The following is a 26725-nucleotide window of genomic DNA, read 5'->3' as shown; positions in this document are numbered from 1 at the left end:
GTGCAGCTGTTGTGCCATTTCTAATACAGTGCAGGCGGTGTACACAGTTACTAATACATGCAGGTGGCCGTGGGGCAAGCTTGTCCTTTTTTGCTGCTGCTGGCTAGGGATGAGCTTCGTGTTCGAGTCGAACGCATGTTCGACTCGAATATCGGTCGTTCGTGCGTTCGCCGAATTCCGAACGTTTGGGCCGTTCGCGGCAAAATTCGTGTGGCCCACAATGCACTGCGATGGCGCAATGCATTGCTGTCTCACGATTGGCCAAGCATGCACTGTGACCCCGCATGCTTGGCCAATCGCAGCGCCAGCAGTGAGGAGAGCCATGGTTGGCCACAGGCATCCTGCCTGTGGCCAATCATAGCTCAGGCTGTGTAGTGCACGCCCCACACTATATAAGGCCGCCATTAAGGCGGCCTCGTGCAGTGTGTTGGCGTCTGAAGCAGTGGGTGTTCTGTGTACCTTCAACACAGTTACACACCAATCGTTTTTGGCTGATTTACTATCTTGCTCTTGTGTAGTGGTTACTGTCTGTGCCCTGACCGCAGTATACACCACTATATTCACCTCACCTATATAGCTAGTGATCTAGCTTTAATAATAGAGCTTGCAGTCAGTAGTGTTAGTGCGTGCTGTCTGCGTGCTCTGTACCCAGTACATACCACTATATACACCTACATAGCTGTTCTCTATTTGAGCCCGATTGTCATCTGCAGGAGTTATTGGAAGTTGTGTGTGCTTCCAGCACAGCACAGTATACATCTGTATATACCCCTTTAACTCTGCTGTTTTCTGGTTATTGTCTGCGTGCCCTGACCGCAGTATACACCGTGATATTCACCTCACCTATATAGCTAGTGGTCCATCTTTAACAATAGAGCTTGCAGTCAGTAGTGTCACTCAGGAGATAGTGCTTGCTGTGTGCATGCTCTGTACCCAGTACATACCGCTATAATCCACCTACATAGCTGTTCTCTATTTGGGCCCGATTGTCATCTGCAGGAGTTATTGGAAGTTGTGTGTGCTTCCAGCACAGCACAGTATACATCTGTATATACCCCTTTAACTCTGCTGTTCTATAAAAAAGGCATCTGCAGGAGTTAGTGGGTGTTGTGTGCCTCCAGCACAATATAAACTACCCAACTACTGTTTTACCCAACTCCCTTCAGGCTATTACCATGTCTGGAAGGCCAGCAAGGAGAGGCAGACAGGCGCGAGCCGATAAAAGAGGGCAAGCAGGCTCTGTGTCTAGAGACAACAGTGCTGGTCGTGGACGCGGTGCATTGTCATCAGCACGTGGCCATGGGACATGCTTGTCCTTCTTTTCTGCAGCTGGACATGTTGAACCGCAACATGCCAACGACTTGGTAGAGTGGATGACCAAGCCCTCTTCATCCTCCTCATCCTCTCTCACCCAGTCTCAGGGTAGTAGAAAAGCAGCTGCCAACACATCGTCGTCCCTCCTCTCAATGTCATCATCAGTGACTCCTTCCCTAGACCCACCACGTCCTCCTGAGGAGTCTCCTGAACTCTTTGAGCACAGTGTTGGGTACATGCTCCAGGAGGATGCCCAGTGTTTGGTGGGCTCTGATGATGACACTCAGCTAGAGGAAGGCAGTAGCGTGAGCGCAGAGAGAGAGGATGCTCAAGAAGCACAGCAATCTGGCACTCATGTTCCACAAGCTGCAGCATACTGCCAGGTTTGCTACAGCGATGAAGAGGGAGGGGATGATGAGGGCACTGACTCCACGTGGGTGCCTGGAAGGAGGGAGGAGGAGGAGGAGGAGGAGGAGGAGGCACATGTCCAACGAGGCAGGATGCCCTCCGGGGGCCAGCTTAGGGGCAGCACACCGACTGAATCACACCGCAGAGCTCCGCCTGCGCAGAGCGCTTCCTCTGCGCGTTATTCTAAAAGTTCTTTGGTGTGGGCCTTTTTTGAGACGAGTGCATCAGATCGCACCGCTGCTATTTGCAACATATGTCTCAAGCGTATCTCATGTGGCCAAAACATCAGCCGCTTGGGCACCACATGCTTGACCAGACATATGTTGACCTGCCATGCAGCTCGTTGGCAAGCATACCTCAAAGACCCACACCAAAGAACAAAGCGGACCTCTCCTTGCTCCTCATCAGCTGGCATCTCCAACCCCACTAGACCTTCAGTCCTCTCTGAAACCTGCTCTGAGAGGAATGAAGGTGTAGAATTAGGTGTGTCACAGCCAAGTGCTTCCGGGAACTCTGCTAGCGGTACACCCACGTCCGATTATAGCAGGCAAATGTCCCTGCCCCAGCTGCTGGACCGGCGGAAGAAGTTTACTCCCAGCCATCCACATGCCCAGCGGTTGAATGCTAGCTTGGCTAAATTGCTAGCACTTCAACTGCTGCCTTTTCAGTTGGTAGACTCGGCCCCCTTCCGTGAGTTTGTACAATGTGCGGTTCCTCAGTGGCAGGTCCCCAAACGCCACTTTTTCTCACGGAAGGCGATTCCGGCTCTCTACCGGCATGTGGAAGGCAATGTCCTTGCCTCGCTGGACAGGGCGGTCAGCGGTAAGGTGCATATTACCGCTGACTCATGGTCCAGCAGGCATGGACAGGGACGTTACCTGTCTTTCACGTCCCATTGGGTCACTCTTCTGGCTGCTGGGAAGGATGCAGGACAAGGTGCAGTAGTGTTGGAGGTTGTTCCGCCACCACGCCTCCAAAATGCTACTATTGGTTGTGACACACCTCTCTCCTCCACCCCCTCCTCTTCTTCTTCCTCCATGGCCTCTTCCAGTGCTCTGTCCTCAGAACCAGCGGTGCTCCGTAGGCGTTCCAGGGGCTACGCAAGTACGCAGGCAAAACGATGCCATGCCGTGCTTGCGCTGGTTTGTTTGGGGGACAGGAGCCACACTGGGGCGGATGTTTTGTCAGCTCTGCAGGGGCAGGCTGAGAGGTGGTTGACGCCACGCCAGCTTAAGCCAGGAATGGTGGTTTGCGACAATGGCACCAACCTCCTCTCCGCCCTCCGACAGGGACAACTAACCCATGTGCCCTGTGTAGCTCACGTCCTTAACCTGGTGGTGCAGCGGTTCTTGGGTAGGTACCCCGGCTTACAGGATGTCCTGAAGCAGGCCAGGAAAGTCTGTGTGCATTTCCGCCGATCATTTAATGCCTGTGCTCGGCTGGCTGAGCTCCAAAAGGAGTTGAACCTGCACAAGAACCGCCTTATATGTGACATGCCCACCAGATGGAACTCAACATTGGCCATGCTGCAGCGGCTGCACACGCAGCAGAGGGCCATCAATGAGTACCTGTGCGACTACGGCACCAGGACAGGGTCAGGGGAGCTCGGTTTTTTCTCACCACGCCAGTGGGGCATGATCAGGGATGCATGCACTGTCCTGTCACCGTTTGAGGAGGCCACAAGGATGGTGAGCAGTGACAGTGCATGCATCAGTGACACTGTACCTCTTGTCCACCTCTTGGAGCATACGCTGCGTGGAATAATGGACAGGGCACTTGAGGCAGAACAGAGGCAGGAAGAGGAGGACTTCCTTGCCTCTCAAGGCCCCCTTTATCCAGACAGTGTTCCTTCTGTGCCACCCATCACACAGGAAGAGGATGAGGAGGAGGAAGAGGAGGAGGAGGATGATTGTGTCAGCATGGAGGTGGAGGCTGGCACTCAGCATCAGCAGCAGCAGCAGCAGTCTTATAGGGATGATTTACAGTCCCAAGAAACACGTGGACTTGTACGTGGCTGGGAGGAGGTAGCTGCGGATCATGTTGTCCTTAGTGACCCAGAGGACTCCGGACCGAATGCCTCAGCTAACCTACGCTGCATGGCCTCCCTGATCCTGCAAAGCCTGCGGAAGGATCCTCGTATTCTTCGGATCAAGGAGAGGGACCATTACTGGCTGGCCACTCTCCTTGATCCACGGTACAAGGGTAAGGTTGCCGACCTTATCTTGCCATCGCAGAGGGAGCAGAGGATGAGACATCTCCGGGAGGCCTTGCAGAAAGCTCTGTGCAACGCGTTCCCAGAGACTGGGAGGTTACAAACTCCTGGTCCTGGACAACGTGTTGCTGAGGCATCGGTCAGAAGGAGCGGTGGAGAAGGTGGCCGTCTGACTGATGCTTTCAGACAATTTTTTAGTCCGCAGCCCCAAGGTATGATTGGTTCCAGCACCCATCGCCAGCGTCTGATTTACATGGTGCAGGAATACCTAGGGGCAAGGTCAGACTTGGACACCTTTCCCACCGAAAATCCTCTGGCTTACTGGGTCTTGAGGATGGATCACTGGCCAGAGCTTGCACAGTATGCAATTGAGCTACTGGCCTGTCCTGCATCCAGCGTTCTTTCGGAACGCACCTGGTGGCTTTGTTACCGATCACAGGGTGCGCCTGTCCACCGAATCAGTTGATCGACTGACCTTCATCAAGATGAATCAGTCTTGGATCACCCACAGCTACCAAGCACCTGAAGCTGATGTAACCGAATAATTTTTTTTGAAATACCACATCCCTTCAAGACTGCCTATGCTGATGCTGAGTGACTGTCCTGTTATGTTGATTGTCTATCCTCTTCCTCCTCCGCTGATATGTTGGAAGAACATTTTTGGTTCTGGGTGATGCCAGCAGCCAAATTTTTCTGCCCCTGTTTAACAGGGGCGTTTAATTACAATTTTTGATGCAATGCTTTGCAGCAGGGCTAATTCCAGCAAAAAAACTAGAGTATATGGAAGAGGTTGCAGTGTGGTGGCACCAGCAGCAGTGCCTAAGGCCAAATTTTTCTGCCCCTGTTTAACAGGGACATGTAATTACAATTCTTGATATAATATTTCACAGGAGGGCCCCTTCCTGTGCCCACCCAGAGTAACGGTGAGGACTTATAGTGTTGTGGCACCAGCACCACAACCACCAAAGGTCAATTTTTCTACCACTGTTCAACAATGGCATGTAATTACAATTCTTGATATAATCGTTCACAGCAGGGCGCTCCAGCGCCCACCAAGAGTCACTTTAAGGGCTTACAATGTTGTGGCAAAACCAACACCTTGTTCCGCCATTTCTGCAGAGCATATAGGGCAGGCCCCTACTTTCAAACATCCAACTTACAAACATCTCCTACTTGCAAACGTAAGGAGACAGCAGCAAGTGAGATGAAAAAAGATGGACGACAAAACAAATTATACAGGGGTGATAAACCTTCCCTATGTTTTCCAAAAAGCGTAAAATTTTTTTTTGACTGGAGCTACACTTTAAAAATGTACCAGTTGAAAATTACAAACAGATTCAACTTAACACAACAAACTTACACAGTCCCTGTCTTGTTTGCACTGACTGTATACTGCTGTTCTGAGTATATAGGGCCTGGGGGCCACACGCATTTCCTTTTTTTAATATGGGTACAGGGTTCCCCTTAATATGCGTACGAGACCCAAATAGGCTGGTAATGGGCAGGGAGGGCTACCCTATGCCATTTTTCTCAATGATTTTCAACCATATTGCAGGAACCAGATATAACATTAAAACCGCAAGCAGTTTTAAATGGTGTTATTTCTGTTAAATGTCATTTTGTGCAAGGACTGTTCTAAACACGGGAAACACGTGGCACTTCACAGGCATACTACAGACACCCCACAGGCACCATATTTAAAGGAATATTTCACTTTTTTTTTTTTCACTTTAATCGTCATTAAAATCAGTGCTCCCGCCAAAACGGCCGTTTTTAAAACTTTTTTTTGCATTGACCCATGTCCCCTGGGGCAGGAGCCAGGTCTCTAAACCCTTTTTAGGACAGTATCTTGCATATTAGCCGTTAAAATTAGCACTTTCCATTTCGAACTTTCGAGTCCCATAGACTTCAATGGGGTTCTAACGTTCGTAACGAACGTGGGGTCCATTCGAAAGTTCTGGTGCGAACCGAACCGGGGGGTGTTCGGCTCATCCCTACTGGCAACCCTTCTTGATCCACGTTGCAAGGGTAAGGTTGCAGAACTCATCCTGCCTTCACAGAGGGAGAAGAAGAAAGGTTTGTGCAATGTATTTCCAGACCCTGGGAGGTTCCTGGTTCCTACCATTTCCTGGTACTGGACAACGTGTTGCTGAGGCTTCATTCAGTCAGAGGAAGAGTGATGGAGAAGATGGATGACTGACCGATGCCTTTAAACATTTTTACAGTCCTCAGCGCCAAGGTCTGATCGATTCAATCAACCATCGCCAGCGTCTGCATTATATGGTGCAGGAATATCTAGAGGAAAGAGCAGACTTGGAGCCCTTTCCAACAGAGCATCCACTGGGTTACTGGGTCTTGAGGATGGACCACTGGCCAGAACTTGCTCAATATGCAATTGAGCTACTGGCCTGCCCTGCATCCAGCATGCTTTCTAAATGCACATTCAGTGCTGCTAGAGGTTTTGTAACGGATCAAAGAGTGCACCTGTCCAAAAACTCAGTTGATAGGCTCACATTCATAAAATTAATCAGTCTTGGATCAGCAGCTATGAAACACCTGATGCTGATGTTACTGATTAAATTTGCTATGGATCTGTAATCCCTTGAAGACTGCCTATGCTGACTATCCTATTCCTCCTCAATTTTGATGATGCTAGCGTCCAACAATATTTCTGGTTTAGGGCACCACCACCACCACCCAAGGCCCAATTTTTCTGCCCCTGTTTAACAGGGGCATGTGATTACAATTTTTGATATAATATTTCACAGCAGGGCCTATTCCTACACCTATTCCTACACCCAACAAGAGTATCTGTGAGGGGTTACAGTGTTGTGCCACCACCACCACCATCCAAGGTCCAATTCTTCTGCCCCTGTTTAACAGGAGCATGTAATTACAATGTTTGATATAATACTTCAACGCAGGGCCTGTTCCTTCTCCCAACAAGAGTAATGCCACGTACACAAGATTGGAATTTCCAACAACATTTGTGCGTGTGTATGCAAGACAAGTTTCCACGGTTTAGTTGTCAGAAATTTTGATCATCTGTACGTGGCAAATAACTGCAAGGGCTTACAGTTTTCTAGCACCAGCAAAACGAAAGGCCCAATTTTTCTGCCCCTGTTTAACAGGGCCATGTAATAACAATTTTTGATATAATATTTCACAGCAGGGTTTACAGTGTTCTGTGTTCCACCAGCACCTAAGGCTCAGGTGCTGGTGGGATAGCATAGTGCCTGCCCCCCTATGCAATTAAAAAAGAAAAATGGGTGTGGGGTTCCCCTTAATATCCATACCAGACCTGAAGGGATTTTTGGGCGGACATCCACGACATTTTTTTTGGATTTTTGGTATTTTTACCTATATTGCTGGGATCTGACAATACATTATAGCCGCGAGTAGTTTTGAATTACATTTTTTCCTTTATAAATTTCATTTTAAAGGAATATTAAAAGGAAACTTTTATTGTTTCACTTTAGGGCCGGTTCACACTGCGGGCGATGTGAGGCGACACCGACTTGCCTCGCCGCGACCTGCCGCGACCTCAGCGGCGATTTGCAAATGACTTCTGTATAGAAGTCAATGCAAGTCGCCCCGAGGTCGCCCAGAAGTAGTACAGGAACCTTTTTTCTGAGTCGGAGCGACTCGAGTCGCTCCTCTCAGAACGGTTCCATTGTACAGAACGGGGGCGACTTGTCAGATTGCGGCGAGGCAAGTCGTGTCGCCTCGCATCGCCCGCAGTGTGAACCGGCCCTTAAGCATTATTAAAATCACTCCTCCAGACAAAACTGGCAGTTTTAAAACTTTTTTTTGCATTGATACATGTCCCCTGGGGCAGGACCCCGGTCCTCAAAAAGGTTTTATGGCAATAACTTGCATATAAACCTTTAAAATTAGCACTTTTGATTTTTCACGTTCGCGTGCCATAAGCTTTAACGGTGTTCGCACACATTTTTTGCATGTTCTACTGCAAACCCAACTGACAGTGCAAGGCAGGAAGCAGTGGCATACAGCATTGTTGCCAGTGGCAAATCGTTTTGTTTATGTAAAAAAATTAGCTGGAGAAGCCAAGTGTCAAAGTATTAAGAGATCAAAGTATACAAATACATCTTGCAGAGGATTCACAAAATGGTCTTCTATCACACTACAGCCTAACAAAGCCTCAAAGTAGATCATGTCCTCTACATCACTACCCTTTAGAAACTTTCCAATAGAAAAGAAACAATTTCACGGGCATTCTTAAATCTTTTTCAGTGCTACATAAAAACAGCAAAAATGTCATAAACACATCACAAATGCTAAAGGAGTATTAATGAACATTGGGGGTTATTTACTAAAGGAAAATCCACTTTGCACTGCAAGTGCACTTGAAAGTGCACTGAAATTGCACCTGGAAGTAAAGTCGCTGTAGATTCGAGGGGTACATGCAAGGAAAATAAAAAACAGAATTTTTGCTTGCATATGATTGGATGATAAAATCAACAGAGCTTCCACTCATTTCAGATCTACCCCTTAGATTTAGAGCGAGTGCACTTTCAAGTGCACGTAAAGTGCAATTGCAACTAGAAAATGCGCTTTCAGTACACTTTCAAGTGCACTTGCAGTGCAAAGTGGATTTGCCTTTCGTAAATAATCCCCATTGTTTCAATCTCCATAATCAACACACGTGTGTACAAGCCCTTAGTTGCTCTGGATTGAGTCGAGCACACACTATACTGGAACATGCTTTGTTCATATTTCATATCAGAAGTTTACAACCCCTTTAACCACTTCCTATCCTACGTATACACATATGACAGCCGCAAGGTGGCTCTCTCATCCTGGGAAGCCGTCATATGATGTACTCGGCTTTACAGCCGTCTAGGGGTGGCGCTGTGTCACTAGGGAGCTGATGTCCACCTGGCACCAGCAATTGCTTATCACAGAGCAGGGACATGGATCTGTGTGTGTAAACACACAGATCCACGTCCTGTCAGGGGAGAGGAGACAGATCGTGTGTCCCTTGTATATAGGGACACCGATTGGTCACCTTCCCCCACAGTTAGACTCCCTAGGTGTAACAGCTATACTCACTACATTGGTCAATACATTACAAAGCAATTTATAAGCATATAGATTAATGCTAACATACATTAGTATATGTACGAATCATGAAAACCCATTTATTATAAATCTGCAGCAATTCTTAAAGAGCATCTATAGTCAAAACTTAAAATCATATGTAGCAGCTGAGAGAGCAGGCTGTGTGCCCCAGTGTCCGCTCTCCTCCTTCAATCCCCCCCCCCACCCGGTAGCATATCAGAGCTGCTGGATTACTGCACGGTGTAGACTGTGTGTGTCTACTCGCTTCCCAATTCCCCCCGCCCTCCCCCTGGCAGCAACAATGATACACAGGGTAGAGGCGCAGCTGCAGCTCTGTGTGAAGATCCCCTGCTCCCACTCCCTCTTGACAAGTAGCTGCAGTGGACCAATCAAGGGTGGCTGGAGCAGACATGTAATCCCCATTACAATACAAAAAAAGGACCTGCAATACAGCACCCAGAGACCCCCCAGAAAGGAAAAGGAGAACTGAAGACCTTCCAGGGCAAATTTTATTGGTGCAAGAGCAAACCAGTGTGGGGCAAGATAGTGCAAGGATCTGTTGCAGTGCTCTGTGCTCACACCCATGAAGAACTAAGCAGAACCAGTATTCTGAGGAATCTAAATCATAGCCAGGATACAGTCCATACTGTGCTGAGGACTGGAGCTACCCCAGGCAATCCAGAAGTGAGTGGACATCTGACCAGAGGGACTGTTGCTGTTTTGTCACTGGGTCTGATGAAGGGACCTAGCAGCCATAACCTGTTGCCACTAGAGAGACTGCTCCCTTTGGAACCTGACTACACAGCTGTCTAGTAGCCTATTGCTGCCTGCAGGTCTGATTGAGACTGTTCTAATGTGGGTCAAGTGTACAACTGGGCCTAACGCTAGCCAGCTGAAGGGTTAGGATTAAAGTTTACAGTTACAGCTAACAGAGACCTTTGTCCACTACTTAGTTTAAGAGGCACCTCTCAGGGGATTTTGCACAGGGCTCTAGATATTCGCTTAGAGTTTTCCCTAAACCAGTTACAGTATCACTATTCACACTAATTAATATTCATATGCACTGCCTACTGTTGATCTCGCTGGTTAATGAGTTAGACTCTAGTCTATTAGTACAGAACTCTACTCTAAGTTGCCTTGGCCTAGAGGTTACATTATCTAGCAGACTGTCTCTGAATCAACCCTCTGTGTGCTCATTCATGCTCATACATCATTTATCCCAACCAATACACTGAGTTAATTTACCTCGGTCATATAAACGGTCTTGAGTCTATTTGCGTAGTATTAGCCCACAACCAATTTGAAGGTACAGTATCTATGCATGCTTGTATAAGTGCTTATAGTGCCTTTCATTGAACCAGGGGGTACTGCTACACATACTGTATATTCATTTCCACATTGTATTCCAACCATTTCTAGCCTACTCCTATTAATCTGAATGATCCTAAAGTTTGTAATCTTACTTTGTGAAGATCCTTATGTATTTACTTCCTTGAATTCTGTGACATGCATTCACTATGCTCTGTGAGTAGGCACTGCTGTGTCACAAATAAATAGAGCATGCCTTCTGAAATGCAGAGGATGAATTTAACAGCAGAGAAGAAGCTGTAAAGCATATTGGGAATCCAGGAATGTGTGAGAAGAGATGGCCAGCACACAGGTAACACCTACAACATGATCATTCAAGTAAGCTTAGATTGGATTGTCAAATATAATTATTGTTTGCATTGGTATTACAATGCTGAAATAAAAGTGTACACTGTGACTATAGAATTCCTTTAAAGAAAGGTTCTGGATTCAATGTTCCTCTTCTGTTCTGCATGGCACCATTTTTATCTCTTTATAACACAATGTTTGTTATTCATGGATCCCAGTTGAGCAAAAAGAACTTTCTTAACTGTATGACACAAACGAATTACATAGGTAAGTTGCTTATCTGATGTATGCAACAGTTGGTAGAGCATGCTGAACTTCTTGTCTTAATAACAACTAAAATGGACTATGGCCCCCTATGACCCCTTCATGATTCTTAGCACCAGTGGTTTACCAAGAGCTAGATGCAGACATTAAGGGGGGGGGGGGGGGGTGCTTTGTCTGGACATTTCACTAATCTTCCACCCACTGACCACCAATGTAGGGGGCATTCTTCAATCCACTGTCCATGAATGTAGAAGGTCATGCTTCCTCCCACTCACCACCAATAAAAGGGCCTTGTTCTCACTAACAAATGGAAGCAGCATTATTTCTACTGACCATCAATGTAAGGAGCATGTTTTCTCCTACTGGTCAACAATGTGTGAGGCATTCCTATTCCCATTGACCACCAAAATAAGGAACCAATCTTCCACTAATCGTTGTTTTTTTTTTCCCTGATCACCAATATAAGGGGCAAGTCTCCACTGACTACCAATGTAAGGAGACACTACATTTACAGCTAAAGTTGAACTAAATCCTACTATCCTTTTCAGGCAAGGAACCTGCCATCTTAAGCTGGAAACACAGATTTACTAAAACCATATAATATGAGGTCAAACCTTAAGAGTTTCAACTTGTATGCAATCAGGCAGACCCTTGCACTACATGGTTTTGGTAATCATAATATAAATCAGACAACAAAAGTTGTATAGTATGTATGGGGTCTAATGATGGCCATACACAATACGAAAAATCGCCCATAATAGAAAACAATAGTGCCATCATGTAATGATGGATAAATCGTTCAGTGGACATAAATGAATCAATTTATCGTTTCAATGTATCGTTCATTTGGCAGAAACTTGGCCTTCGTTTTTTGGGCTCAAAAAATGTCCCAACGATTTTGTGCTGATTAACTGGCCGAAAAATGAATGAACTGGCCAAATGACCGAATGTCGGCTGATTTTTCGTATAGTGTATGGCCAGCATAAACCTCTGTTTGTTCTGCAACTGTCATGGTGCTGCACATGTTATAATTTACGACCCTAGCCATTTGATGGTTTGACAGTTTGTTTGAGTGCAAAACAAATGTGACAGTTAGCATCCCCAGCATGCTAGGAATGTAACCATTTTTGAAACCGTTAAATGGATGGGTTTAGTTCTGCTTTAAATGGGCACTTTACTGATCACAACTTTAATGGGAGAACTTATGGGACCACCAATTTAAGCAGGCACTTTTCTAATCACCATTATAAGGGGGCACCTTTCCATTCACCACTTATGAAAGAAGCATTTCTCCACTTTCCAAGGAGATACTCCTTGACCACCAATGAAAAAGGACACTTCTTCACTGGCTCTCAATGTAAGGGAACATTGCACTGACCACCACTATAAGAGGACACTACAATAACCACCAATATAAGGGGGTACTGACCACTAAAGTAAGATAACACTGTATAAAATACCAGTGTTGGGTGACATTACAGTTCTTACTTTCTGAGTTTCGTTTACAGCCTTAAATATTCTTTTCATTGCATACTTTTTGCTAAAAATATGTTTGTCTAATAAAGGTGGGGTTAAAATAAACAGATGTCCAACGTGCTAGGTATGCACTTTAACAGCTCTATACCTTTATTTCTGTCCTCACCAGCTAGTGAACTGTGATCTCTTTTAGATGCCATTACTTTCTCTGCCTATCAATCAATGCTGTTCAACAGCCAGCAAATGGGAAACAACAGTCTAAATGCAATGCTTTAAAGTTTTACAGGAGCTAGTAATCATAGGGCATATAAAGCAAAACTGTTCAACTGCTTTCAGCTGATTTTCTTTTTCTTTTTTATCTAGGAACCTTGCTCTACAGTAACCCATGCTTCACTTTACTGAGTCCATGGTTCTATAATATCATTTGTGGTTATAAGGTCTGGTAGGTTAATTAAGATTTTAGAGTTTGATCAATACATACAAAATGTGGTAATGACAGAAAAGGAACATAGAACGATTGATTACATTTCCATAGTCATGGGATAATTAAACTGTAGTTCATTCGAATGCACTGGTTCATATCAAATACACTACAGTAAATGCACTAAATCTCTCAGTATGCCCTACGATTAACCACTACAATACCAGGCACTTTAACCCCCTCCTGCCCACGACAATTTTCAGCTTTCAGCGCTGTCTCCTTTTGAATGACAATTGCGAGGTCATGCAACACTGTACCCAAACTACATTTTTAGAATTTTCTTCCCACAAATAGAGCTTTCTTTTGTTGGTATTTGATCACCTCTGGGGTTTTTATTTTTTGCTAAACAAACTAAAAAAGACCAAATATTTTGAAAAAAAACGTTTTTCTTAGTTACTGTCATAAAATGTTGTTTATTCCTTCACTGATGGGTGCTGATGAGGCGGCACTGATAAGGTAGCATTGATGGGCACTGATGAGGCAGTACTGATGGGCACTGATGAGTTGGCACTGATGAGGAGGCACTGATATGTAGAATTGATGGGCACTGATAGGCGGCACTGATGGACACTAATAGATGGCACTGATGGGCAGCACTGTTGATGAGGTACTGACAGGTGTTATTGCTGGGCACTTAATGGGACTGTGATGGGCACTAATTGGCATTGTGGTTGGCTCTGATTGGCACTGAGAGACTTTGAGGGGCACTGACTGGCAGCTATTGGGCACTGATTGGCAGCTGATTGGCACATCTAATGAGGGCTGTTCTGATAATTAATGTGCTGATTATCAGCACAGTCCCCCCCCCCCCCCCGACGGGGAGAGCCGCTGATTGGCTCTCCCTATCAGTGAGAACTGAAGAATGCCATTTACTGGCACTTCCTGGTTCACGCAATGATCTGCTGTGATTGGTCACAGCTGATTACATGGTAAGAACCTTACCATGATCGGAAATGTGGCAGGTCAGACTGACATGCCGCACTTGCGATCGCGATATCCTGCTGGACGTTATATGAGGCCCAGTCAGGATAACAGAACCACTTCCTGGCAATCAATCTGCTATAGGCCGGGCGGGAAGTGGTTAAAGAAGAATTCCAAGTATGGATATATTATACATAGTTACATTGGGCAGAAAGGGTAGGCATAGTTAGGAAAGATGAAAATGTATCCTAAGCTAAGAAGAAACAGCACAAGGGACACATCATACTAAATGTAAGTTACCTCTTCTGTTGATTTTTATATTTGTAATTTAGGCTAAACTTAGGCTTTAAGTCACATTACTTAAAACCAAACTTCACCAGTTTTGACAAGTTCCCCCAGTTTTGACAACGCTGAATCTGGTGGTTGGGTGAGTATTCAATCTATGCTTACAACACCCTCAAGTAAGTGGGAGCAGAGAAAAAAAAAAGGGGGGGTGGGTAAGCTTTAACAATGGCCCACTGTCACCATTGGGAAGTAAGCCCTGAGAAATGACATTGAACCATCACAAGGGCAAGTGCATGGCAGTCACTGAGAAAAAAGCGATGAATGTAAAATGGGGAAAAAAGTATCAAAGGATCTCAAATCTCCCAAGAATGCTCTCCTGCACAGCACACGATTTTCTTGAAATACTTGTTTACTTTTTTATTTTTTTTAGCATGGTAGGGTGGAAAGGGTAATTATGAAATAACATTTGTATGCAAGGTTCCTTTTAAATTAAACATTGAAAAAATAACTTAGAATACATGTTGGCTAAAATATTATACTTTCTAATATACTTCCTTTAAGTACACAACCCAATATACCAGTAGTCATCAACCCTGTCCTCAGGACCCACCAACAGGTCAGGTGTGTAAGATAACTGAACTACATCACAGGCGATATCATTTTCTGCTCAGTGATTGCGGTATTCTAGTCTGCATCTCCCCAAGGTAATACATAAAACCTGCCTGTTAGTGGGCCCTGAGGAAAGGGTTGATGACCACTGCAATATACCATAGAGCCTTACCACTGTGTGAATGACTGAAGTATAATTTAAACCCCCAAAGCAACCTTTATGGACAACCAATTTGTTTTCCATCAAAATGGTTACTTTCAAGTGCAGTACCAGGATCACTGAACTCACAGAAAGGATCAGAGTAAGCCGTTCTTGCTTGGAATACTGCCTTTCTGAAAGGTCACAAATCTTCACTAATCAAGGGCATGACTGAAATACATGGTTTCTTATTATTTCGGTGAAATTACTGGCAGACTAAGGCAGTAACACTGGCACTAAATTATCCATGTAGACTAGCACAAACAGCTATTTTAAGTCCACCACCTTTCTTATACTGCTTATTGTAATTCTCTAAAGCATAAGGCTCCTCAAAGGACAATTATGCCTAACAAGAAGACAGCAAAACCTAAAGGCAAAATTCTCAAGATAATAATTACACAGTTGAGCAGAGTCAAATTAATAGTATACTTTGTATAGAATGTTTAGTCAAGGGCTAAGCTTGCCCAAAGTGATATCTCTGTTTTGGTTGTTTGCCGAATACTATAATCATATTCATCTTAAGGTAAACAAAACCCATGTACTTTGTTCCTTCTTAAAATAAAGCACTTGGGTGGAATGAAGAAGGATTAAAATCTCTGTCAGATTTTAATAGCCGATTAGGTCTTCACAAGTAGGATTACCAATCAAACGTCATCTGAATGACCACTGTCACTTACATCAGAAGTTAGGAGAAAACCCCCCCAACTGGAACCTCTTAAGCAACCCTGACAGAGTTTAAAGAAACTGTTTTATTGCTGTATATGTTCCTCTTGTGGAAATCAAAATATATTTTGGTTGTAGCTATACTATAACTCAGGCCTCATGTACACTGCTGTTGGTAAACATATAGGAGTAGTTGGGAGTTTTTTTCAGCCGCCCCTGAACTCTCCTCTATGTTATCTTATCTGTCCATGTACATAGGGTCATTTATAGTAGTTTCTAGGCAGTTGAGTTTATAGGCATTTTTTGGAATGCAAAAAAATGCGTTCAGAGGCTGAGTTTACAGGCATTTCAAGCGCCAATCGCTTCTAAACGTGGCTAAACGTGGTAACTCGCCTTTAGCCGCATTTCATGTACAGGTGTTTTTCATTTTTGTCTATTTAGAAAAAATAAATAAATTTTTAATGCTCTGAAAAGTAAACGCAAAACGTAGCAAAAAGCAGCTAAATGCTGCAAAACTGACATTTTAAACATGAGTTACTATCTGTCAAGTTAAATAATTCAGGAGAGTTTGTAAAAATGTCCCGTGTTAGAGAAAACCCTATATTTGTGAAAATGAAAGGCATTTCCACTCATGATGGACCTACAACAGCACCCATCCAAATTTGTTGGTCAGAAAATATCTGCTCACTGGAGAGAGAATTTAAAAATACACAACATAAACAATTGAAGTTACTTACTTGTGAAGATGTCTGATCTACGAGTGATACAGTGGGGAATGGAGACTCTTCTGGCATATCAAACATCACGTCAATATTTTCCTGTGAATAACAGTATCAATAATGTTTAGTGCTGCATTGTATCATATTTATAACAAAACTAAAAATTTGTGTTAGGTTTCTAACAGTTCAAAATTATTATTTGTTTATATCTGGAGTTTTATGTGTGAGCATGATGACTTCCTGAAAGTTTTCACTTAATCTCACCTCTTTAAACCTCTCCAGAGGTATGCTGAATGTGTTCCTGTATGACAGACACTGCATGCGTTCATGTACATAGTTATGGCATAGCTCTTCAAATGTGCCAGCTCTTTCCTTCTTCTGGTGACGTGGGTTCTGAAATCCAGGAATATCAACCACCATAATGGAAGCCAACGTCAATAAAGTGGAGGACAAAGACCTTAGAAGAAGAAATACTACATTATTTTCATTGACCCATCAAATCAACTTCTCTCCTACCTTTGAGGTGACAATTCGCCAGCTAATTTCAATGAAAATATAAAGCATTTTTGCTTATTTATGGTCAGGACTAAAAAATAGAAATGCTAAACATATTTTCCTTTAGGCACATAAATAGGAAGCATTGCATATAGATATTTTTCATTGTTTTATCTAGCGAGCTGTTGGCATCTTTTCACTTTTCCAGTTTTCCAGACTCTTACATTCTGTTGCAAAGGTGCGTTATTTACAGACATCAACAGCTCAAGCTAACATTTACACTGACAAGTAAATAGAGTCAAAGCAGTCACTCTTTTCTCCATATCGCCTGGGGCTTATTTAAGATCTGCTATGCCTGGAGATAGAAAGCTTCTGCTCTGCTCTCTACTTTGAAAAAACATATAGGGGAATTCAAAAACAGATTCTCTGACTTGCCTCCTCACGACAAATGTTGAGGCAGGTGACAGATTCACGTACCTGTTCAAAACAGGTACATGAATTTAGGACGAGCACTGTAGGCAGGGACAGAGTAAGGCGTAGTGCCCTACAGCCACGCCATCCTCAGTGCAGCTGCACTCCCTATCCCACAGACAGCGCAGCAGCCAAGGATTTTTAAAACTGGGTGGATAGAGCCTGATAGAGGTTCATAGACACTGGTTCTAAATCAGTTCTGCTCCTCTTGTAATTGATTGCACTCAGTATAAAGAACGCATTTGTAACAAAGAGTTTGTGTTTATACAATATGTATTGTTATACATAAAGTATCTTACCATGATTGAAGAGATATAGATCATCTGCCCACGTTTTACCAAACTAATCAAACTAATCTACAGTTGATTTTGGCCTATGTATACATCTAGCAAGGATAAATTGCCACAATTTTGTGGCAGTGTTGGATTGTAAGTTTGTTAACTTGCTGCACATTTTTACTGGCAAGTTGTACGCTCGTGGAGCATTTGAAGCACAAGTTCTAATTGACACTTTTCCAATTTGTAGCAAATTTGCATGGCAAGTCTCTAGCAGGAGTAAAGTTGCAGTGGTGAGTCTAGAGCAAGAGCTCTACAAGTCTACAGCATGATAATTCTGCCACAGTGTACCATGTGGTGGGATGACTATCACACAACATAACTGAACCAGAACTTGCAGCAGACTTTCAGAATGTTTGCAAACAAAGTTGATCTGGAGTCATGCAATGCGGACTTGCTGCAATTGTGCAACAAACTTTTAAAGCCCGGCAAGTCTAGCAATAGCTTAGCAAATAATTTTCAAACTTGCCGCACAATTGCTATCTGGGTAGGGACCCCACAAGTATTTTGATATTTTTTTTACTACTATCATTTTGTGTCCAATGTACTGTAAAATTTTAGAATGCGTATCTAAAGTTAAAGAACTCCAATCTATAGTGATCTATATTCTTATAATCTCCCACTCTATCCCTGCTTCTAGCACAGCTTCCTGCCCTTATTTTTACATTAATTTGAGAATTTCTACCTTAACTCTGCAAAAAAAAAGGGATCATTTATTTTATCCTGCAGTATACTGGCTGATCAGAAGAGCGAGGTGCCCCAAGTAGATCACAGCTGTAATGCCTACAGGAACAATGATTGATCTTTTGCAGACATCATACCTATCTATTCTAATACACAGCTGGGCAGTGGCGGCCACGCCATTAGAGGCGCAGGGGTGCCGCCCCCCTAATCCATGTGCCCGACCCCTAATCTTCATGCAGGTTGTCGGACGCATTGATTTCAATATTTTTTTTTTTTAGAAGCACATAATTAGAGCAGTCTCAGTTGTGTGACATTAGCAAATTAATATTCGCTAATGTCTCCCTGCTTCTCCTCCTGGCCAATCAGAAGGCAGGTCCTGAGACCTGATTGGCCAGGAAGCCCAAGGAGGGGTATCTAAAATGTTCATTGGGTCTTGTGGGAGACTGAACATCGCACAGACAGGAAATGTGCATGCCATAATGTCCTTTTAAAGTGGAAATAAACACCTTTTTTGATCTTGTACCTAGAGGTAAGCCTATAATAAGGTTTACCTGTAGATACAGTCAATATCTCCTATATGGTTTAGGAGATATTTACACTGCATGCAGCCGGTAACATTACCGGCATATAAACTCTGAAGGGACAGCATACCCATGCCTTCCCTCTGTGCTGCGGTCTGTGACCTTTCATGTGCATGAGTCATAACAGGTGGCCAATCAGACGACCTGAGAATGCTAACCTAGAAGGAAGACTGGGTGAAGATGGAAGCGCCTTCAATGATGACAGCGCACCACTGGAGACGTTCATTCTGTGGTATGTGGACGACGTAATTATATTACGAAACGCGTAGGGTTTAGCGACGCGCTGACGTTACCTCTTGTCTACAACTGGAGATCCAGGAAGGACGGGTTTGTTCTTGTGCGTCTGGCTGGCGCACTCGGCTTAGGGCTCGTGCTTTCTACATTTTTTGTAAGTGCAAATGCTTTTATATTTCCTAATACATCGTGGGTTTTATGCTATTGGAGCCTCTCATCTCTTATGTAAAACACCAATGAGCTTGAGCCTATTGGAGGTGGATTGAGGAGTGTGGGATTACTAGACCCTGGAGACTGCATATCGGAGGACACCTACAGGAAGGTCTGAGATCAAGTAGAGATACATATCCATCAAAGCTTTCTGTAACATCCTGTAAGGGGTTGTCATAGACTTCTGGTAAGAAGTAAATTCTACTCACTTTGGTGGTGGATCACAAATGGTCAATTACTTGAAGATTGCTTTGGCTGCTGATGGATTGTTTCTGAACTTTGGTGGTCAATGTTTAATTCCTAACTTCTAGTCTTGCACGGGTGGAAAGGAACTATTTCTGATGATATGCCTAGAGACGATTTATTATTTTTCATTTTATTTAATCTTTTTGAATATATTTAGAGACGATCTAGTGTCTCTCACTTTATTGTAATTCATTTCACTGCTTATTATATGTGATTGGTCACACGATTAGAGTACGATCTTTATGGTTCATGTATATATGGGCTTATGTTAAATGGTGTCACATTTATATAGGTCACCACTGTGATTATTTAGCGTTGCTTGTATAGGGATTGTGTTACACATATATTTGGTTTTATGGGTTTATTCTACACTATTAACACATATGGGTCAGACACATTATATTAGGTTAGCGCAACTCTTTTATTTTTCACGTATTTCATAATGTACTAGTATGCGATGTATACTAGCACATTATGTCATTGTCTTACAGGGTTAAAAAAATGGTTTACTACCGCTTTAAGAAAATTCAGTGGCACACAGTGGGGAGGGGAAGGGGAAAATAATGAAATAGCCGCACAATTTTTCACAATGCACCAGTGGCAGAAGCAGATGGGACAAAAAAGGTGAAGCTGGAGTTTTGTCTTACAATATAGTACGTAATATTAAACAATGATTGTTGAATGTATAGGATGCTTATAGACAAATATTACAATGTTTTAACATCATGAAAATAAATGCTAAGACTGGGGAATACTGATGTAGAACAGTGATCCCTATTTATTTAAGCTGAATTTAACAAAGTGTATTCACACAAAGCAAACAGTAGTAAAATATCTTTTTATAGTATAGCTTTTTACGTTGTAACATGAGGAACGTGCACATAACAACCAGTAGAATAGCAACAAAGACATGTTAAGCAGGGCAAATGAAAAGTAGTGTCCTAGTGATAATGATAGACTGCAATATATAATATATGTAATTTACTGATGAAGACCTGTGATGGTATTAAAGCCCAACTCCAGGAAAATTAAAAAAATCCAACCTTGCAGTGCCAACTCCCCACACTACAAGGGTTAAACGCTTGTTATGTCTAGGAGAGTGATGTAGAGACTTTGCCACTTACTTGACTCTCCAGCTCTGGCTCTCCTCTACTGTCTGAAAGCTCTGGTCTGTAGGTGGTGCTTCTGCTTGATCACATACAATATAGGGACAATAACCTGGAGGTGGCTGAAATGTGTAGCTTACAAAGCAGCTGTAGGGGATCAGCTGCAGTACTGAAGGAACCCTGCTAGAGTGGGCAATAATGTGCTCCTTAGTTCTATACCCCAAGACAAGACTAAACAAACATTTAAGCCTTGCAGTGGGGGGGCAGCACTGTGAGGCTGTATTTTTAAACTTTTCTGCATCATTTCTGCCAACCTTTATTAATGGTTAATTATGCTTTGACAAAAATTGAAGACTCTGCATTGTTGATTTAGTCTAATTTTAACTTTCGTGCAAATATCACTGATTGATGTACCGTTTCTAGCATACTAGGTCCTTCAATAAGGTTTAATTATATCTGTTAAAAAAAAAAATGAAAAAACAGTTGACATGTCTTTTGCATACCTATTAATGAGGGAAACAATGGCAGCAAAAAGCTCTTCATAAAGTCCTGCAGCCATCCCTTCAACACACTCCACTCCACTCATTTTGAGTCCTGGGGAAAAAAAAGTTGGGAAACAAAACAGTTACAGCTTTTATACTAGTAATTAAAACAATAGAAGCTCATTGGTTTCTATGCAAAAGTGAGCCTGATTTTGTACTTTCCAGCTTTAGTAAATAAACCCCATTGTGTACTTAAAAGTGGGGTATGCCTGTATATGTACATCTTACGTTTTTGGTATGCCCAGTATATTAATTTCAGATATATCCTATCAACAATTTATTTTGCTACCTTATTCATACATCATTCTCTTTTCCATTTATCCTTGACAATTCACTGTCTATTTGTATATGCTGACTTGGCTGACTTGGCTCCCACACTAGCCCTGGAGATTTCCCTTAGGAGCTTAGAGACGCCCTGGTGTCTTGGTCTGGTGCAATTTTGGTAAGCTCCCTGTTTTCACTCTACATGGGAATATTTATGTTTGGGGAAGCACATTATACTCTATAGTACTGTATTTGGTCACTTGATTTCGGTCCATCTCTATGGCAGATTGGAGTTGGCCCCCATTCTCATGTTCTAATCCATGCTATCTGTATTATTTATATGTTTGTTATTTGTCCTTGAAGCTTGATTATATACTGTCTATTTTTTGTAGAGATATCTACATATATTATCTTCTGAAGCATACTCCTGAAGAAGCGGTTACACCGCAAAACATGTCGAGGTTGAACTGACATGGGAGGAGATCCATGGTCCATTGGTGGATGGATACACTTCCAACTGTCTAGTCCCTCTTCAGAAATCTAATATTATGTTTGTATATTTTCTCCTCATAGGACTTTTTAAAATGGTGTTTATGTCATAATAAATTTATACTTTTTTAATACTTGTGTTTGTGAGTCTTTGCCGTACCATGAGAGTCCATAGCTGCCTTTAAATGTCTGCCCCAATTTTCTAGTCGATAGGACAGTGGTACATTATGTTTATGTCTTCAATTTAGTAGCTATATTAAAGTTTAGCTTTTACTAATTTATGAAAAAAACCTTTATTCTAAAAGAAAAAAAAATTGTTGCTGTAACTGCTTAAAAAAGTTGTTAACTGGAGTTCGGCTTCAGTTTGTTAGTCAAGTCCATTTAGGCCTGGTTCACACCTATGCTTTTTTTTTTTATGCGTTTTCAGTTTTGCGGAAATATTCTACAGTCCATTTAACATGGTTTCCTATGGATGTAGTTCACATCTCTGCATTTTATGGAAAAGGCCAGGGACTTTTTTTCTGGTTTTTGGTTATATAGACTTCAAAGGATCAAAAATGTGTATTAAAAAATGCAAAATGCACCTGGAATATGCAAACTGCATCCTGCATAGGTGTGAATCAGGTCTTAAACCTGCTGGTACACCTAAGGCTGGATTCACACCTATGCATTTTTTGTTCTTTTTGCATTTTGCAGATTTGCCCTACAGTCCATTTAACATGGTTTCCTATAGAACACATTCTGTAGTGAAAATCTGCACTAAAAATCCATAGGCATGAATCAATCCTTAAGCCTCATGCACATGATCGGATTATTGGCAGACAACGTGCCAGACTTTTGTCCGAAGGGTGTGTGCCATTAACGGTACACAACTGTCGGCCAACAAACACGAACATAGTGACGTACCAAGTGGAATTTCAGCTCTTTAGTGCCACCCTTTGGGTGGCACTAAAGGTACCATTTAATCAAAGGTACCACCTGCTGTGTAGTGTGTCCCATGTCAGCAGTCTATGATAGACAAAACTGCAGTCAATTCTTAGTAACTTTCAGTTGTTCATGACCAAAGGCATTACGCATAGTTGTTAAAAAATATATACTGCTTGTAGAGTTTATAGTTGGTTAGCCCTGGTTCCTTGACACTGAATATGCCCTGATAATGTATTGCTATGTTATTGCATTTTTCGTACAACACATCTAATATTTTTTTTCCAGCAAAGGCCTTCAGTAGATGTAGGTATCATAGCTGAGAATAAGGGTTAGAATAAGGTTACTAGAGATAGCTGGAGCCAAAGGGAGCCTTCAGCAGTCAGACAAATAGGGGATGATTAAAGATCTGCGTTCAGGCAGAGCCATTGGTAACCCTGGTCAGTGACCATGTGAGAGTCCAGTGTGGATGCGTTTACATACACGCATCTGCAAGGGACCTGCAGTAGACCAAAGGTAAGCTTGATGTCATTTTTTTTTTTATCTGTTTAGAATGTTGACACAGACTTTTTAAAACAGTAAAGCCCTGTAGCATGGTTCATATTCAGTTCCAACAAGTAAAAAAAAATAATAATAATAAAACTATTGCTGAATGTATTGCAGGACACACTTAACTAATATTGGCAGCAGTAAACCATGCATGAGACAGAGGCACCAAACACAGACCAGGCAGGTTCGTCCTGCACTTATTCAACAAGCAAACAAGTGCATTTTCAATTCAAGAGGGCTTTGTACAGCAAGTTTATAGCCTAAAACAAGTGCTTATCTGAGCCGCTAATTAACTTATGTCAGTTTCTGACTAACAGTGTGCCCTCTAAAAAGCAAGCACCTTTTTTAATGTTTTGTCAGCAGAAAGATAGAGAAAAAGGACAGCTGAGAATAATAATGAGGGCTAACCACCAGAAAAGATGTATACCTAGGAATGGAGACTATATCACACCCACAGCTCTACAAAGCATCTGACCAGGAGCCAGAGGAGAACTTTTTTAAAATTCTGAGAAAACAAAAAGTTTGTTTTCTCCACATCAGCCGCAAACTCTTACCATGCAAGTAACACATACAGTGCCTTGAAAAAGTATTCATATTTCTTGAAACTTTCCGCATTTTGTCACGTTACAACCAAAAACGTAATTGTATTTTATTGGGATTTTATGTGATAGACCAACACATGATTGTGAAGTGGAAGGAAAATGATAAATGGTTTTCCAAATAAATCTGAAAAGTGTGGCGTGCATTTGTATTCAGCCCCTGAGTCCTGACCTCAACCAAATAGAATACCTTTGGGATGCATTAGAGCGGAGATTGCGAGCCAGGCCTTCTCGTCCAGTGCCAGACCTCACAAATGTGCTTCTGGAAGAATGATCAAACATTTCCATAAACACACTCCTAAACCTTATGGACAGCCTTCCCAGAAGACTTGAAGCTGTTATAGTTGCAAAGGGTGGGCCAACTCAATATTGAACCTTAAAGCGGAAGTAAATCCATTGATTTAATAGTTTAAAAAAACAGTTAAATTCCTGGAATGCCGGAAATGCTAACTGTCACATGGGTTGTGCTTTCAACCAAACTGTCAAACCATCCAATGGCTGGTGTCAAAACTGATCACATGTGCAGTATCATGACAGTTACAAATTAAACAGAGGCCAAGATGGCAGCTTCCTTGGCTGAAAATAATAGGAGGGTTTACTTCCACTTTAAGGACTAAGACTGGGATGCCAGTAAAGTCCATGTGTGTGTGTAAAGGAAGGTGTCCCAATACTTTTGACAATATTGTGCATATATATTTTCTCTTTTTTTAGACATGTGATAGTACTCATGTTTTCCAATGACTTTGTAAGCCATTCTCTCAGCCAAAATCCATTGTGTCATACATAAGAGAAGCAGCAGAATACATAATACAATCAAGCCAAATGTTCTTTATTAGATGCCAGTTTGTATGCTCATACATTTGAAATCCTGGCAGAGGAATGTCTGTACACCTGGGCTAGTTGCTAGGAAACAGTTCGCCTTAAATAAGCTTTCACACTATTCTGGGTTCTCTGCTTGGCAGATATGGGAACAAGAAGAATAATGGCCAGGCAAATATCTGAGGTCCCAGGCCAAACAGACCCATGCAAATAAATTCTCTCTTAATTTGGGAATATGGAAAAAAAAAGTAAGTGCCGAGTTGCTTGGATATTGAAAAACCAGGCATTATCACATTATAATTTCCATTTATTGCTGTGATGTACTGTGAGAAAAAGTATTTTGGTCGGATATGTTTATTTATGGGAACTAATTACAAGTTCTTCCAAACTGCATGCATTACAAATAATTATTATGCTATGCAATTTTTTTATGTTATTTTTGTAAATATTATTATACATTTATGAAGCAGCTGAAACAACTTATATATTATTTGTGAAACATGCAGTTTGCTGACATGCCTAAGGCATCTTGTAGCTGGTATAGGCATTGCTCTGAATAATTGTGCTTTAAAAGTGTTGTCATTTCAGACGAGTGTGCGTGCATTCCCAACTTCTGGGACCACAGCATTAATGTTAGGGATGAAAGTTCATCATGGATGGATAGTTTTTTCTCTAGTGAATGGAAGAGATAATTGAATGTTATGTGTCAAAATAATATACAGGATATATATAATTCAAAACAAAGGTTCCCCATACCTGTTTTAGCTTCATCTTCTTGGTTGCTGCCTCTGGCTCCAAGTGTGACCTGTTCAATTATCTGCTTGAGGTGATGTTTAAAGACAGCTGTAGATAGTTCCTCACAGTCACAACCTAGAACATTAGCGGCATTGTTTGCCCAATCAAATTTCATGAATTGCTTTCTTCCAACTAAAAAAAACAAAACAAAACATGAAGCATCTTGTTAATCACCAATATGTTTTACCAACAGCATTGAAAGAAATACATTAAATAGCACACGCATTTACGAGCCTTTACACCTGATCGTTAAAAAAAGGTTTGCTCTACAGAAAACTACATAGCAGGCCAACGATGTGTAGTAATTGGCAGCTAAACAATGATAGAGATACCAAGTAGTGAGGTAAATTCCAAAAACACAGCTGCTGTTTGATGACTGGTAATGTTCCACACACTGAACTTATTTGAAAACCCAACTCCGTGCAAAATTTTTAAAGTATATATGAACCCTTAGCTAGTAAAACAACCGATTCAGTTTAAAATAAAAATGCAAGGCAAACCAATATATATACTGTATATATACCAGGGCCGTGGATAATTTTTTGTTGTGGGGGTTCAATAACACAAATTGTGTCAAATTCATAAAGACTGGAAAAAGGAAAACCTATGTGTTGCTCATAGTATGAAATTACATCCTTGATCCTCTTGAGAATTGAACTGGATTTCAGTTTTGCCTTCTTCTAATTTTTATGAACATTGCCCAGTGAGATTGGTGGTGCACTGTAAAAGCCAATCTTACTGGGCAGGTGTAAAGGGGCACCATCTTGTGGAAGGCAGTACACTCACTGTTTTATTTTCCTATGCAGCATACTAGGCAAAAGAAGTTGTACTGTGCAAAGTCCATACATACAGAATGTACTTCCCAACTTTCAAGCTTGAGAATGAGGGACATGACAGGGAGGCAGTGATCTGTGGCATGCGTTGCAAAAAAGTGGGTATGGCCAAACATGATAGTGGGAGGGTCTTAAGGGACATGGTTAAACAAAACCTGGGCATCCTTGTACCTATAAAATATGCTGAAGCTGAGTCTACCATAATTGCTGTTGTGTTTGCCTATTAGGACCTGACTGTTCACATGTAGCAATTTGGGATT

The 26725-nt window shown here is 42.3% G+C and overlaps 1 protein-coding gene across 3 annotated transcripts in view; it reads right to left on the bottom strand.

Annotated features, from left to right (window-relative positions):
* The window catches only part of MYO18B (myosin XVIIIB), an 861659-nt gene that overhangs the window by 558363 nt on the left and 276571 nt on the right, over positions 1-26725 (bottom strand). For all 3 annotated transcript variants that reach the window (XM_077461361.1, XM_077461362.1, XM_077461363.1), the window contains 4 exons: positions 25594-25764; positions 21155-21245; positions 16554-16746; positions 16308-16388 (listed from right to left, as the gene is read on the bottom strand). In XM_077461361.1, the coding sequence (XP_077317487.1) occupies positions 16308-16388; positions 16554-16746; positions 21155-21245; positions 25594-25764 (536 nt within the window). The remainder of the gene's footprint in view (positions 1-16307; positions 16389-16553; positions 16747-21154; positions 21246-25593; positions 25765-26725) is intronic.

This window comes from Lithobates pipiens, unplaced genomic scaffold (assembly GCF_037356315.1).
Source record: "Lithobates pipiens isolate NorthernLeopardFrog02 unplaced genomic scaffold, aLitPip1_a1.2 Scaffold_3, whole genome shotgun sequence".
NCBI lineage: Eukaryota > Metazoa > Chordata > Amphibia > Anura > Ranidae > Lithobates > Lithobates pipiens.
The sequence above is the reverse complement of the archived record's forward strand: the minus strand, read 5'-3'. Positions and strand labels throughout refer to the sequence as shown.